The sequence below is a fragment of the Panthera uncia genome, assembly GCF_023721935.1.
Source record: "Panthera uncia isolate 11264 chromosome C1 unlocalized genomic scaffold, Puncia_PCG_1.0 HiC_scaffold_4, whole genome shotgun sequence".
Classification (NCBI taxonomy): Eukaryota; Metazoa; Chordata; class Mammalia; order Carnivora; family Felidae; genus Panthera; species Panthera uncia.
In genome coordinates, this window is record NW_026057585.1 from 101819658 (window position 1) to 101834239 (window position 14582).

The window sequence follows — 14582 nt, forward strand, 5'->3', positions numbered from 1 at the left end:
AGATTCGGTGCAGAAGAAAGCAATTTAACGTTAGCATTAAAGTTAATATCACTGAAAGCAAACCAAATGTTCCTATTCAGCAGAGCATGGAAAATTCATCCTGTTTTGGTGCCGGTCCCTGGCTTCAAATTAGTAGATGTCTCAACCCTTTGCTTGCTTCCTTTATCATTTGCCTTCTTATCTCTTATTTTTATATTCCAAAATTATATTTTAATTCTGCTTTGTGCCCTCCCCCGTCGACGTACAGACATTCGATGCAGGTGAGATACCTGCCCGTGTGGCCGCCGCCCTGGTCTCCGCCTGCTGAGCGGCCGGGTTTCCCTGCTGGTCCTCGTCCCTGCCTGTCTGTCCCTCCCCTCCACGGGGCCATTTCTAACAAGTGAAGCAGAGAGACCACAAGCCCAGCCCTCCGGCTCGCATTCGGGACGGCCACACCACCTGCCATGTCCAGAAGGCCTCCCACTTATCCCGGGGTTGGGGAAGGTGAGGCAAAGGGGAAAAACAAAATCAATCAACGTCCAGAAAAAGAGGTACGTACCATAAAATAGACACATGGCGTCTGCCCTGCCCCCAGGAGGTACACAAGACTTCGGCCAGTCAGCAGGAGATTTCAAACCATTTCTCAGACACAAAGGCCACAGGAATAAGATGCCGATCAGAGGAGGGTCTGCAGGGAGCAGAAAAACGGGCTTGCGTGTGCCGGTACAGAACAACGGGCAAGCCGGCCGGCTCAGGCCTGCCGCCGATCACCGGCTTCTTGAGTCACAAAGAACCCAGGAGACGTAATGCTCAGCTTGGACACCCCCCACCAGTCTTCGGCAGGAACGGGGAACCCCCCACAACGGCCAGCTGACACTCACTTCCGCCCTGGAAGGCCTTGGAGGACACACAGCCTGAGGGATCCGTGTGCAGAAGGGAGCTGGCATTCTAGATTTCAGTGTTTTAATTGGTAGGACAAGGGCAAAGCTTAGGGTCTCCGCCTCTGAGGGCAGAGATAACACCCACTTTACTGCACATGCTGGACCCCGGGGGGCCTGACTCCGGAAATGGCTCTCCTGTCATCCGTCACCTTTGAGACCTGAGCCATCGTTTCCGAAGGCCAGGGAGACCCAGCAGAGCGTGACCTCAGGCCCAAAAGCAAGAACCCGCTCTATCCAACGCTTCTGAGCCAGGGCTAAGAGCGCCAGCCACGCCCACGCTGCACGTGGACAGGGCAGGGCCAGAGGGGGACCAGTGGGAACAAGGATGGCCAGTCGGTGGCCCTCCATCCCCGCTTCCCCAAAACGGAAGCTCTGGTTGGCCAGGATTCACAAACTGACACACACATGTTCACTCGGTGAAATGCTTTGAAATGCTTTTGCCAATTCTTTGTGAACGAGGCCTTCGGCAAGGCTGGTAGGCAACCAAGGAGCTCCCCCAATGTCGCCGAGTGTAAGTGCAGCGGGCAGAGGACACCCCTGAGGCCCTGCTCTCTTCAGCGGGGAGAGGAGCATCTCAGGGAACATTGGGAAGATCGCGGACTCCCACGAAGAGGTGCAAGACGGGAGCTTCCGGAAGACCCACCTGTTCTCACGGCCAGGACAAGGTCCCGCTAACCATGGGCATCACAGCTGGACGTCACCCCAGTCTCCTTGACCGTGGGTCTGGGAGGAAGGCTTTCGGGCCTTCGGGCATTTACTCCTAGCTGCTTTTCCTGCTGCCAACAAGGGGTCCCTCAGGTCCGTCTGCTTTCTTACTCATTTCTTCCTAGACTTTTCAGTGGTTGGGAATTTTTTTTTTTATTTACAAAATGATGCATAAGTGTATGCTCGCTTAAAAAAATAGCTTGTTGATGTTTTAATCTAATGCCGGATAAATCCCTGGAAGCTGACTCAAGGGTTTCTTCAATGTTCCCAGGAATGGTTTTAGGGTCATGTCTTCTTTGAAGGATTACACATGATTAATAAAAAAAAGAGCATTTAATAACCCAGAGTCTGGTTGGTGTTTGATATTTTGGCTAGATGCGCTGCTGACATTTTATTGACGGGGGTTCTGAGACGCTGGCAGTGGGCCGGGGGAGAGGGTGCGTGTTGACAGGGGGGCGGGGGGGAACGTGTTGATATCAGAAGGCCCGGCTCTGTGAAGCCGGAGGGATGCCCACTCATCTGCCACCACATGCTGTCCGGGGTGGGGAGGCCTTCTGCCCGCTCTTCAAGGGTAGGGTCTGGAAGTGGATTCTGGATGCTGCTGTGTCCTGTCTCTGGGTGGGGAGACACCTCTTTATGTCTAGCCCGCCCCTCTTGTTCCGCTAGACCAGCTGTGTGCATTTGCTCAGCGCCCCCCCCCCCAAAGACACATGACGGCTGCCCCACACAGACCCACGGCCCCTGTGATGACACCGTCCGGCCAGGAGCCTGTGGAGGCGGCAGGCACCAGCCCAGGCCTGAGCTCACCGGTTCCCGTTAAACGTGGACTTGTACTCCCCCGTCGGATGCAGCGTCTCGTCTGCGTACACAGGCACAGCCGTCCGCACACACTCGTGGGAGCACTGGAGGGTCTCGTTGTAGGCCGTGAAGATGTCCAGGCTGCTGGGCACCCGGGCAGGGGTGAAGTCCGTCAGGTTCTGGCAGCTCTCCTCCTGCTGGTTGATCTTCCGCTGGTGGCTGGTCCTGCGCGTGTTCCCGCTTTGGGCACAGCTGGAAGAGAGCCAAGGCGACGTGGGGGCGGGGCGGGCCGGTGCCCAAACCCAGCACCTAAACTGTGGAACCTTCCTCTCCAGGCATGAATTATTCGTCATTTAATATTAAATGGTAATTTCCAGCCTCTTCGGAAAGATCAACCACAATCAAACAATCAGCTTGCTCTCTTTTTTTTGTTGTTGTTGTCGTTAATAAAATCTGAATTGTAAATGTGGCCATTATGGCAGGGCCGCTTATGAGGTAAGTGGCTGAGCTGGGTTATCCCAGAGCTGAGGCCCTGTCTGGCCAAAGGATGTCACCCAGGCAGTGATGTGGACGCAGTTTCCCCACGAATGGGTACGGGGGGGCTGGTCTGGTGGTTCGTTCTGGAAGGGACGATGTAACTATCTCTGGGGAGAATTAGTGAACGGGGAGCCTTATGCCTTCAGCCCTGCCCCCGCCCAAGCTCCCAGTTGGGGATGAAAGCTGGTCGTCCATCCTTCACTGCCGCCAGCAGGTCTATGGAGAGGACTGTTCCGCACTCCCCATGGATACTTCCCTGCTCCTCTGGTCCACAGAGCCTTCCCAACATTGTCAAGGATTGACATGGGCATCCCTCCCTTGTCAGCCAAGGTGTCTGGTGACCCTCTCAGTCACTTCTGGCAAGTCACAAGAAGGATGAGTAGAAGCCCCATCCCCACGGTGAAGGGCAGCTAGGAGGAAATTTGGGGAGCCCCCAGTTGGAGGAACCTCATCAGGGCACCAGTGCCCCATCTCCCCATCCCTGCTGTGCTCACAGCCAATGAGGAAGAAGTGGCTTTGAGGGGCGAGTGTCCATAAGACCATCACGGTCATGCCCTGTCTCGGTTTTCCAACAAGATGAGCCCTGCTTCCCGATGCAGAAGCCCCACCCTGTAAGCAAAGGTAGGAAGAAAATTGCAAAAGCCAAGGGACTCCCCCCCAAGGTCATGGAACCCCCTCATCCACGGCCTGGCTTGTCCTCCCCAGAAGGACTCTCTGAGGCTTTGCTATAAACCCCACTGTGGGAAACCAAGAGGGAGCCGTCCTGTTTGTCACACGGCAGGTGACAGAGTCCTGCCTCCTTTGAGGGCAGTCAAGAGGGTCGATGGGATTTGCCCTGCCATGCACCCATGCGCTCCTGGGCTCCAGAGTCCCTTCTCTGGCCAGCCATCCCCTGCCCAGGACTGCCCTGTGGCGAGCTGAGTGCGGTCCTCATCACCAGTCCCAGAAAACGCCTGGGGTCTAGGGTTTGCCAGCCTTCGGGAAGCCTCACTGTTCTCCGCGAGGTCGGTTTTGGGGGTTGTGCCAAGCCCCTCCTTCCCACCTTTGCTGACCCTGGAGACGGGCTTTCTCTCGAATTTCCATTGTCTGGACACTCGGGGGTGGCTGCCACCCATGAGCCCTGTAGGATTTCCTGCACCTGCCGGCAGCAGGGGGATTATCTGGGTGTGTTACTCTACCAGGGACTTTGAGCTCTGATGCTAAAAGGAGACACATTTGCTGGAGGAGAGGCTGCAGGCACACGGGGCCTCGGAGGTGTGTGTTCAGCAGGGTCACCCGGCAGTGCCCCGATTTTCCCAGGGGTGTAGCAGGTGCATACACCCAGCAAGGCCAACCTCAAAGTAGGCCAATTTCCAGGAGGAAATAGGCAAAGGCAGGCGGCCTGGAGCAAGGCAGTAACCTAGTTCAGCAGACACAGAGCGGCGGCAAGAAGAAGGAAGGATTCAAGGCGGCTGAGCCTGGACAGCCAGGGGCAGCGAGGGGTGGGCACAGATCCGCCCAGGCCACCAGTGTCGGGTGGGTGACATCGCAATTTACACACGAGTGCAGAGACCGACAGGGACACCTGCCACCTGAGAAACCGTCATGGAGGCTGGGCTCGCCCGTATTCTGCAGAGAAACCACGGTGAGGGGGGACACTCCCCAAGGGCTGTATCTGGGAGCGTAGCACCCGTGGCCGGCCGGGCTGCCCCGGGGCCGACGGGGAGCAGGGCGTAGCACCGGGTTCTCTGACCCAAATGAAAACTCAGTGATGTGGGACCGGGTTTGAAAAGTAGGAAAGCCTCTGTGCACACTTCCCACGGGACCCCCCATTTCCAGGCCAGAGGGGCCGAGGAGCCTTACCAGTTTTTTAAGACAAGAGTTGTAATCAGAGCAGCTATGACCATGATGAGGGAGACAGTGATGGTGATGATCTGATGAACAGCCAGACCTGGAAGAGAGGAAGTGGGGGGCAGCCGTGAGACCAGGGTGTGAGCAGAGGAGCCCAGCAGGGGCAGGGCCTTGTTCCTGCCAACTCAGGTCTCTCCTTCCCCAGGTGCCCTGGCTACCAGCACCGTTGTCACCTGAAGTCCAGGAAGCGAGGCCCCAGCCCCGGCCTCTCTGGGTCCCCCAGCTGTGACCGGGCCCGCGGGCAGCTGTGTCCTTTCTCGCACCTACCTGCCGAGCCCGCCACCTGGCCCAGGTAGGCTCTGGCTGGCGCATTCCTCCAGCCCCTGTCACCACTCCTCCCACCTGGGTGAGGGGCAGCACCTCTGAATAGCAGCGCATTTGGCCTGATGCAGGAGTAGCCAGGACGGCCCAGGGTTTGTTGGGAATGTGGGGCACAGTGAACGTGGGTTGACACCCCCCGGCAGACTCAGGGGTACTTGGATCACTGGGGTGGTAGGAAAGGCTCCCACTTCCGGTCCTCTACCTGAGGCTCTTTTCCTCCTGACAACACATCTGTCACTACCTTCCTAGAACACAGACACTGGGGGCAACCTCAGCAGACTCCACTGGTCCATAAAAGCCACGTGCAAAGGCCTTGTCCTCCTCCAGTCAGATAGAACCCTACCTGAGGAGCCAGGCCGTAAAGGTCCTGAGGGCTCCGCACCGAGCCCTGCACACAGCAGCGTCTTGCCCCACCCAAGTGCCCGTCTGCCCTGTTGTGTTCTTGCACCTGGGTGTTTAAGCACCTGCATCTCTCCACTGCCGGTGTCCATCTGCAGAGGCCCACCTATCACCCCAGAGGGACCCAGCAGGTCCCGGGGGGGCAGGGGTGGGTGAGAACAGCACATGTGTGTGTCCCAGTGTGGAGAATCTCAGAGTAGAAGATTTTTCTGGCGGTCTCCCAAGGACACAGTCTCGCAAACAGATGTTACCTCTCTACCGGATATGATCCTCGTGGGGGGAGTTGCTAATAAATGATTCAAAGTTGGCATGACCAGAAAACAGGCTTTCTCCTCCCGTTTGCCCATCATCCGGGATATTTCTGCTTGTCGTGAGGGATTCCCGTCCCGAGCCCACAGGATAAGCACCGCTAGGAAAACTGGAGAAGGCACATGGATTTGGTACATGGAAGTCACGGACTTCCCCTTATTTATTCTTTTATCCATTGATTCGGGAACCAGTTACTGAGCACCTCTTGCATGCCAAGCAGTGTTAGTTCTGACCAGCTCAGCCACAGTGCCCACCTGGAGCTGCTCTACTGCCCAGTTTTTAAAGTGGCAGCATTCACTGCTCGTTCTGGACGATGGCTTAACATACACCTATGCCCAAGTTGTGGCACCTGCTATGAGCCTTTGGGTCAGTTTACTTTCTCATCTAAGACTGCCAAGTCAGCTTTGCAATGGAACTGATAGCTAGTTATGCCGCAGGAACCACCCTCTGTCTCACCAACAACGGAGTGCTCACCAGCTTCAGTAATCCCTAACTATTCAGCAGCTTCCCCAACACCCAAGCGAGACCTTGTTGGCAGAGGAAGGGTTGAAAAGGATGCTGATGGTGAGTGATGATGATGATGGTGACGGTGATGATGGTGACGATGATGGTGATGATGGTGACAATGATGATGGTGGTGGTGATAGTGATGATGGGGATGGTGGTGGTGATGGGCATGATGGTGGTGGTGATGATGATGGTGACGGGGATGATGGTGGTGGTGATGATGACGGTGGTGGTGATGACGGTGGTGATGATGGTGATGAATGTGGAGATGATGAGAGTGATGATGGTGATGATGGTGGTGATGATTATCTCAGGCATGCTCAACAAGTTGTAGCGATTGTCAGATGTGCATGATCCCATTTATTCCTGATAACAACTCTCAAAGGTAGATACTGTCAGCATCGGTCATGGAAGTGAAAACTATGTGGGTCAGTTTAAGTAAGTTCCCTGGATCACATAGGGTCTATTGGCTCCAAAGCTCGTAATAAGAGCGGTAGTATATGATTCTGAGCTCAGATTTCATTCATCTGGTTTTGCTCTGACCTTCTTTAATCTCAGTCTTGGTCTCCTTTCTCCCAAGACTGAGGCTGGCACCTCTCTAATCTACATTCCTGGAGAAGAACATTCGTGGAGGCAGGCTCTTGAGCCTCATCATCCCCTCCACGGATAGATCCCTTGGGAAGTGCTCTGGGTCCATGCAAAAAGCTTCTCAGGCATTTGTTGGCAGGTTACACCCCAACTCCCATGGCAAGAACTGAGTCTTTGTTTCTTGGGCTAAACCCTCCATCTTGTAGGTCAGGAGAATTCAGCCTATGGAGGCTAGTGATATAAAAGAATACCCTGAGTGGGTGAGCCAAGAGGAGCATCAGGGGCTGGTTGAACTTCCAGGCAAGGCCTAGCCGGAGGCACTGAGAGCCCTTTCAAGAGCAGAGCTCTGTGCCGTCCTTTCCCCAACATCTGCAGGACCATGGGAGGCATAGGGCACTGCCAGATTTTGACCTCTCATCTTCCTACTATGGGAATTCTGTTGTGTTGAATATCTTCAGTGATAAAGTCCTTGGAAGAGAGGAGTTCCAAGACTAGCCACATCTTAGATGTCTGACTGCCTCCCATTCCCCCTGTGGGTTAGGATGGGAAAGCATTGACTCTCCCAGTCTGATGGATGTAAGAAACTGAAGCCTGGGGGAGAAATGGTTGGCTCAAGGGCCCCCCTCCCTCACTGATGATTCTCAGAACAGAAGATCAGCCCTTTGCTTGAGGTCCTCATAAGTCCCTGAAGCCCCTTAAGAAAGGGTGTCATCATCTTTACATCCACCCCTAGCCCCATGCATGCTCTGACACAGTCCCTTACCACTGTAGCTATGGGACACATTACATTTATAGTTGAAAAGTAGAATATAAAAATGAAGGGAACAGGGAGAAAGATATAATCCCAAGGTGTGCCTTGTTCTGGAGGCCCTTCTTCTGACTTCGGTGTGAAATTCCTCCATAGAACTTACCAAACTAAAATTTGGCAGAAATGATATATGGGTTAATAGCCAGCCAGATCATCTGGGTAAAAAATACGACAATAATAGAATGGCTATGCTTTCTGGAAAGACCTCTCTACGCCAGGCGCCTTGCTAAGTCTTCACACATGATCGATTTAATCCATCAGCATCCTGCACGTTTTCACCTGCCTGACCAACGAGGAGCCTGATGCTGAGGAGTAAAGTGACTTTCCCATCATCACTTGGCAGATCCAGGATGGAAGGCAATTCTCTGCTCCAGGGCCTCAGAGAAAATAAAATATCTAACGCCAAACTAACCCATCTGTGGCCACATTCTGGTCATAAAATTGGCTAGAGGCAAACATCTGACTACTCCTCACATACTGCCTTTGCAAGGCAAACAGCCTTCTGCTTCAATGCCTGGCCCATAGGTCTTAATGGGCCCCTGGGCTCATGCACAAAACATCAATGGCTACAAGAAAATCCCATAGACCCCATACTCATGATGGCTGAACAAGGATCAGGCCTTTTGACATGTGGCAAGAATGACACTTGTAAGAAGCAGTTTGGAAGACAGAAATCCATAAGGATGTCTCCCCTCATTTCCTTTCTTTGGGAGGTCGGCTACTAAGAAGAGAACAGAACAACGTGTGAGAAGTGGTTCCGTTTCAATCATCTGTCCTGTTATGTAGTCCTCTCCAAATGTCAGCCGTCCTTCCTTCATCTGTGTAAATCCCTGTAGTCTGGCCATAAAGGGGCAGAGAGTAAATATTTTAGGTTTCGCAGGAAGTGTGGTCTCTGTTGCAACTTCCCAATCCTGCCATTACGGGGCCAGACCAGCCATGGCCCATGTGCCAACCAATGGGCGTGGCTGTGTGCCAATAAAACTTTATTTACAAACACAGGCAGCGGCCAGATTTGGCTCATAGGCTATAGTTTGCTGGGCTCTAACTTAGGTGAATAGCTGAAGGTGGTTTGTCTTATGAATTAATGAGAATATATACCTGTTTTGAATGATTGGTTAAAGCCAGAACTCCAATGGCAATCCTTTGGTTCTGAAGACTAGAACCTTCCTCCTCCATCTTCAAAAGTTTACTGAGTTCTGGGAATTTCACTGGCCAGTTTCACCCCGCTGGGTTTGTCTGTGTGAGGTTGGCTTGAGAATAGATCATGCTGCATGACAGTTCCCTTGAGAACTCAATAGATTGGATTCTTGGTGTTTGGACACCAAAACTCAGGGAGAATGTTACCAATGTAGTCCCTCCAAGGACCCACAGAATTATTTTAGCCATATGGCTCCATTTCCTCCATTGGGGTAGAAAAGGAGCCGCATTTTGTGAAAAGAAACCTTCAGATCACAGAACCGGTGTACGGAGAGGGACCTTTCCCTACTGGCTTTCCTCACCCCACACAAATGACAGGGTTCTTAGGAGGTTCTCTCCCCCGATTCTCTCCTTCCTCACTCCTTTCTGCCGATACTTACACCTTAAATAATGTCCCCTCTGGTCAGGTCCCTTGTGGCCATTGCATAATGCAGGCAGGAACATCTGTCCCCCAAACCCCACTGACCCTGGACAGGGCAATGTTAGTTAGTAGAGTATCTACAGCCCGCTGTCAGGGAGGCTGCGATCTGGTGAACAATGATGTTACCTTAAGGGAATGCACACTCTCCGCCCCCCAGAAAAGCAACAAAACACAAACTTTCTCCCCTCTATTTACAAGGTCACCATTGAATCCATCTTCAAATGCTCTGCAATTCAGACCTGGTCCCAGAGTGCACGGCGTGCTGTGCGGGGGGTTCTTGCTTCCCCTTCCTGACAGGTGTTATTGTTCCTGCTAATTTAGGGGCTCTTTCTGCTCCTGGTAATTGCCACTGTATACTAATGTGCTAGGAATCAGCTGCCATCCAGATAATGAAAAATTATACCTGGAATAATGGATGGGGACAGATGGATTAGCGAACTCTGCATCAATCAATAGGGCTTTTATGGTTATATTTGTGGTGTTTTGTAATAAGATCAGGACCTGGAGATTGATGTGGGCTTGGTAATCTATCTCCAGGTCTGGATGGGTTTTTGATTAAATAGAAGCTGAATCGCACACAGGCCACTGTCCGTGACAAAAACAAAGCCATCGAGGGCCTTCTTTCCCACCACTTGAGGGGCGTATGGGCACATCTGGCTGGTGCACTTGGGTGGAGGCAGGAACGATGGCCCTGGAGTTTGCTGAGGCAGAGGGATGACCCATCTGTGCTGACAGTAGCTCATTTTATGATACAGGGATCTCATGCACTTGCCCTGCAGGGACAAAGACCTGTTGGCCAATGGATCCAGGGACGCCTGTCTTCAAGGGCTGGACAGGTGAGAGGCGACAGGGTTTTCCAAAGGGCCAATTGCACTGCAAAAACACCATTCCTTTCCACAGAGGCTGCAAAACACAGACTGCACAGCACATCTCTGACAAAGTCTCTGGGAATACGGGGACACTCACAGCATCCCCTGCAGGACGGGGGAGAGGCCAGCCCAGCTTTCTTGAGGAGCAGGCGCTCCAGGGTTTGGGCTCATTCTGAAGCGCCTGGCCACCTGACGGGGCGGGGAAGGCTGCTGAGGGGAAATGCATCTTCCCAAACCAGGATGCTCCAGAAAAACAAGGCTACCAGCTTTTGTGGCAAGGACACAAGGGGTGTGCCTTTTTCTGAGTGACCCCCGCAGTGTGTCCACACGGTGGGCGATGAGGAGGCCTCCAGCCCAGACCCTGTGGAAAGCAAGCTGCCTCTCATTGAAATTCTCTCCAGCTGCGAGCAGGACCACCGCCTAAAGAGGACAGAGTCCACCTCTGGAAATGGCTGTGCTAACACCTCACGATAACAGGGCAGAGGCAAGTCCTCGAGGAGTCAAAGGACCCAAGTCAGTTTGTCCTCAACCGGGACATCTGGCCACGGCCGGAGACGGTTTTGGTTGTCACACGGAGGTGAGGGGTCGGTCCTACTGGCATCTAGCGGATAGACACCGGAGATGCTGGCAGATGTCCTACAGAGCACAGGATGATCCCATAAGAAGGAATGATCTGGCCCAAAATGTCAAAGGTGCTGAGTTTACTCACTACAGGAAGAAATGCATGAATGACACCAGGAAACAGGTGTCCCCCATATGAACCCTGGATGGTCACACCCTCCAAACTGACTTGCTGGGACACCATTGCTGTGGCGGCCCCTCGTGAGTGGGTCAGAAACCTCCCGACCACACCCCACGTAGCCACAAAGGTGAGATGTGGCCCTTTGCCCATCACGATGTCCCTGTTCTCCCTCAGGTACTTCCTTCCTAGTAGCAACGGTGAGGCTGGGGGAGGGTGTGCGGAACTGCCCTCTGGCGTCTGCTGTGGGTGAACCCACCTCGTCACGCTCCTCTCAGTGGCGGTGGATGCCTGGCGGTGTTCTCAGTGAATCATTCACGCACAGCTCCCCACAACCCATGAGGTGGGTGCAGAGATGTTCCCCACTTCTACAGGGAGTTTGGGGGACTTTGTCAAGGTGGCGCGGCGTAACCTGAGAGGTCCCCAAGACCACTCTCAGGTTCACAAATTCACTCAAAGGACTCACAGAACTGAACGAAGCATTAACACTCAGTTTTGGTTTACTACAGTGGGAAAAAGCACAGATTAAGATCAGCAATGAGGAGGGGGCAGGGGGCAGAGTCCAGGAGAGGCCAGGCAGGAGCCCACAGCCGTCCCCTCCCAGCAGAGGAACGTGGGCAGCCCTACCTCCCACCAGTGACGATGCCCGACAACACGCGCAGAGTGTCGCCAGCCCGGGAAGCCCCCTGAGACTGGGTGTCCAGTCTGCGCAGTGGCTTGGTCATGTAGTCATGGCCGGCCCGACGAGCTGACACCCTGTAACCCAAGGCCCCCACCGTAAACCACATTATTAGTGCAGGCTATCTGGTAAACCAGGACATTCTTATCAGGGAGGACATTTGGAAGGCTTACGGTGACCTCCCAGGAGCTGGGGTCAAGGTCATTCCTTTGAGCAAAGCTAATCCTTTAGTGCACATACAGCTAAGACCCAGCAAACCCGTGACTCAAACCCCAGCAGGCCTGGTCTGGGACCCATGCCTTTGGCTGCTCTCCCGCACAGCCCGCTGGAGGACGCTGGTTCTTTCCCCACGGGGGATGGCCAATGGCCATGCTGCTATGATCTAGGGAGAGCCTGGGCATCAGCATACACACCCCACTGGCTAGGGTCCCCCAAATTGGGTTTGGTCTCCTGTCATCAGGCTCAACTAAAGCTGTCCCATCCACAGGTCAGCTACATCGAGGAGCCAATTCCTCACACGAGGCAACTTTCTCTGCATTTGAAGACTCCCCTGAATTTCAGAGCACCGTGGGGAGACAGAGGCAGCTGGGGGCCAAAAAGAGAGCACAGCATCTGGGTCCAGACTCAAACAAACACACTGGAGTCCACGGAAAGGGTGGGATGTGGTGGGCAGAGAGGCCGGGAAAGCCCGTTCACTTCCAGTGGTGTCCTCATTTTATGGATTGAGCGGTGTCTCCCCAGAACTCTTATGTGCAAGCCCTACCTGCTGGTGCCTCAGCACGTGACCTTATTTGGAAACAGGGTCATTGCAGACGTACTTACTTAAGATGAGGGCACACTGGGGTCCCTGGCCCTGACCTAATATGACTAGTGTCCTTATAAAAAGGGGGGATTTGGAGACAGATATGCACACAGGACAAGGCTGGATTCCTGCCGTCAGAGCCCATGAACCACCAGAAGCCGGGACAGAGGCTGGGATATCCTCCCCTGGAACCTTCAGAGGGAGCACGGCCCTGCTCTCAACCTCTGGCCTCCCGAAGTCTAAGGCAGCAAAACCCTGCTGTTTCCACCACCCACTCAGGTATGTTGTTATGACGGTCCTGGGGACCGAATACACCTGAGCTGAAATGCTTTGTGGAGGCCCAGGAGCCTCGGGTGGGGCGGGGGTGGGGGGTGGTCAGGCAGAGCCACGGAGGCCCTCGCTGTACTTCTCAAAGCCACGATCCGCCAGACAGCAGACTTCAGCCAGCCCCAAGACAGCTGGTGCTGGCACCTGAGAGTCAGGACCCAGGACAAGCAGCCTGGTCCCTCTGTAGTGGGACGGACAGTGTCACAAGACCCAGGACAAGCATCCTGGTCCCTCACCCCAAATTCATGTCCACTTGTGCAACCTCAGAATATAACCTCATTTGGAAATAGAGTCTTTGTAGATTTAGTTAATTACTTCAGGATCTTGAAATGAAATCATCCTGGATTTAGGGTGGGCGGTCAATGCAATGGCTGGTGTCTTTCAAAAACCCCGAAGAGGGCACAGAGAGACATGGAAAAACTCCACATGACAGCGACGTAGAGGGCGGAGGGGTCAGGAGTCCAGAGTCAGGAGCCCATGGCTGACAGCAACCAGGAGAAGCTGGAGGAGACAGATAGGACCCTCTTCTAGAACCTTCAGAGAAGGCGCGGCCCTACTGGAGTCTTAGTTTTGGCTTCAGGCCTCCAGAACCTCGAGAGAACAAATTTCCATTGCTCTGAGCACCACCCCCCCCCCCCCGCCAACCTCCGTGGGCTTCTCCCTGGCGGCCCTAGAGGTTCACATACTTGCTTGGCCTCATGATTCTCTCTCAGCAGAGTTAATTCAGAGGATGCGGGAACACCATTAGCCGTGTGGCTGGCGCACAGTAGGCCCACAGCAGGAGTCTTCCCCGTGTGGCCACGAGCCATGCACCTCCTCCCTGCACACACACGAACCCCACCCCCCAGGGCTTGGTGACAAATGGGGCTGCGGTTTGCCTGTCTCCCCCTCTCTGGGGTCCCGGACACCACGCTGAGCAGAGAGGCCTTGAAGCAGAGGTCAGAAAACTGGGCCCTGAGGGCCAAAGCCAGCCCCACCATCTGAGTCTGTCAATAAAGTTTTATTGGCACGTGGCCTCATCAAATTCCTGGACGTGATGTCTGAGCTTGCTCCTGTGCCTCCAGGACAGGGTCCAGTCGTGTGGCCTGAAAGCCTAAAAGAGCTGTTATCTGCCCCTTTAGGAAAGAGTTGGGGACCCCTGCCCTAGAGGGCCCCCGAGAACTCCACAGTGGATGCCGCTGTGTGTGACTGGCGAGGACGGGGGCGAGGGAGGCTAGGGAGAATGAGGGCTGGCCCTCCGTGCCCCTGCCCACCCCTGGTCTCAGGGCCCCTCCCGCCGTAGGACCCCACGCACAGGGGCCCCTCGTGGAGGACAGCACAGGCTGGATAAGCATCTCCGAGGTAATTTACCAGCTCCAAGAAGGGGTTACACCGGGGGGCCAGGCCCCATCCATCTGGTCCCTCTGACTCCCCTTCACTGCGCAGCAGTGACCAGGATGCTGAATCCTGGCCCAGGAAATGTGCCTCCCGCCTTGGGCCCCGCGGCCTCAGAGGCCGGCTCAGACCTGCTCACTCACAGGCAGTGTTTCTGAGCAGAAAGGCCAGTCCCGAGGGAAACACAACTCCCTCCGCACAGAGGTTGAGATTCTCAACCTCAGGGTGGCTTTCAAAGCATGAGCATCGCAGCTTCTCCAACCTGCCTCTCTCTGCCCTCTCCCCAGCCTTGTTTGCCACTGCCTCCCAGGGTGCATGGTGCATGGGTACACACAGGCTTGCACACACACAGGCACCCCATGCATGCACACACACGCACACACAGGCTTGCA

General features: G+C 54.4%; 1 protein-coding gene across 1 annotated transcript in view; it reads right to left on the bottom strand.

Moving 5' to 3' along the window:
* Window positions 1-237: 237 nt before the first annotated feature.
* AJAP1 (adherens junctions associated protein 1) overlaps window positions 238-14582 on the bottom strand; it is a 62225-nt gene continuing 47880 nt past the window's right edge. The window contains exons 3-5 of the mRNA XM_049618208.1: window positions 4803-4890; window positions 2433-2675; window positions 238-667 (exon numbers count right to left, since the gene is read on the bottom strand). Coding sequence (XP_049474165.1) covers window positions 598-667; window positions 2433-2675; window positions 4803-4890 — 401 coding nt within the window. The 3' untranslated portion in view covers window positions 238-597. The remainder of the gene's footprint in view (window positions 668-2432; window positions 2676-4802; window positions 4891-14582) is intronic.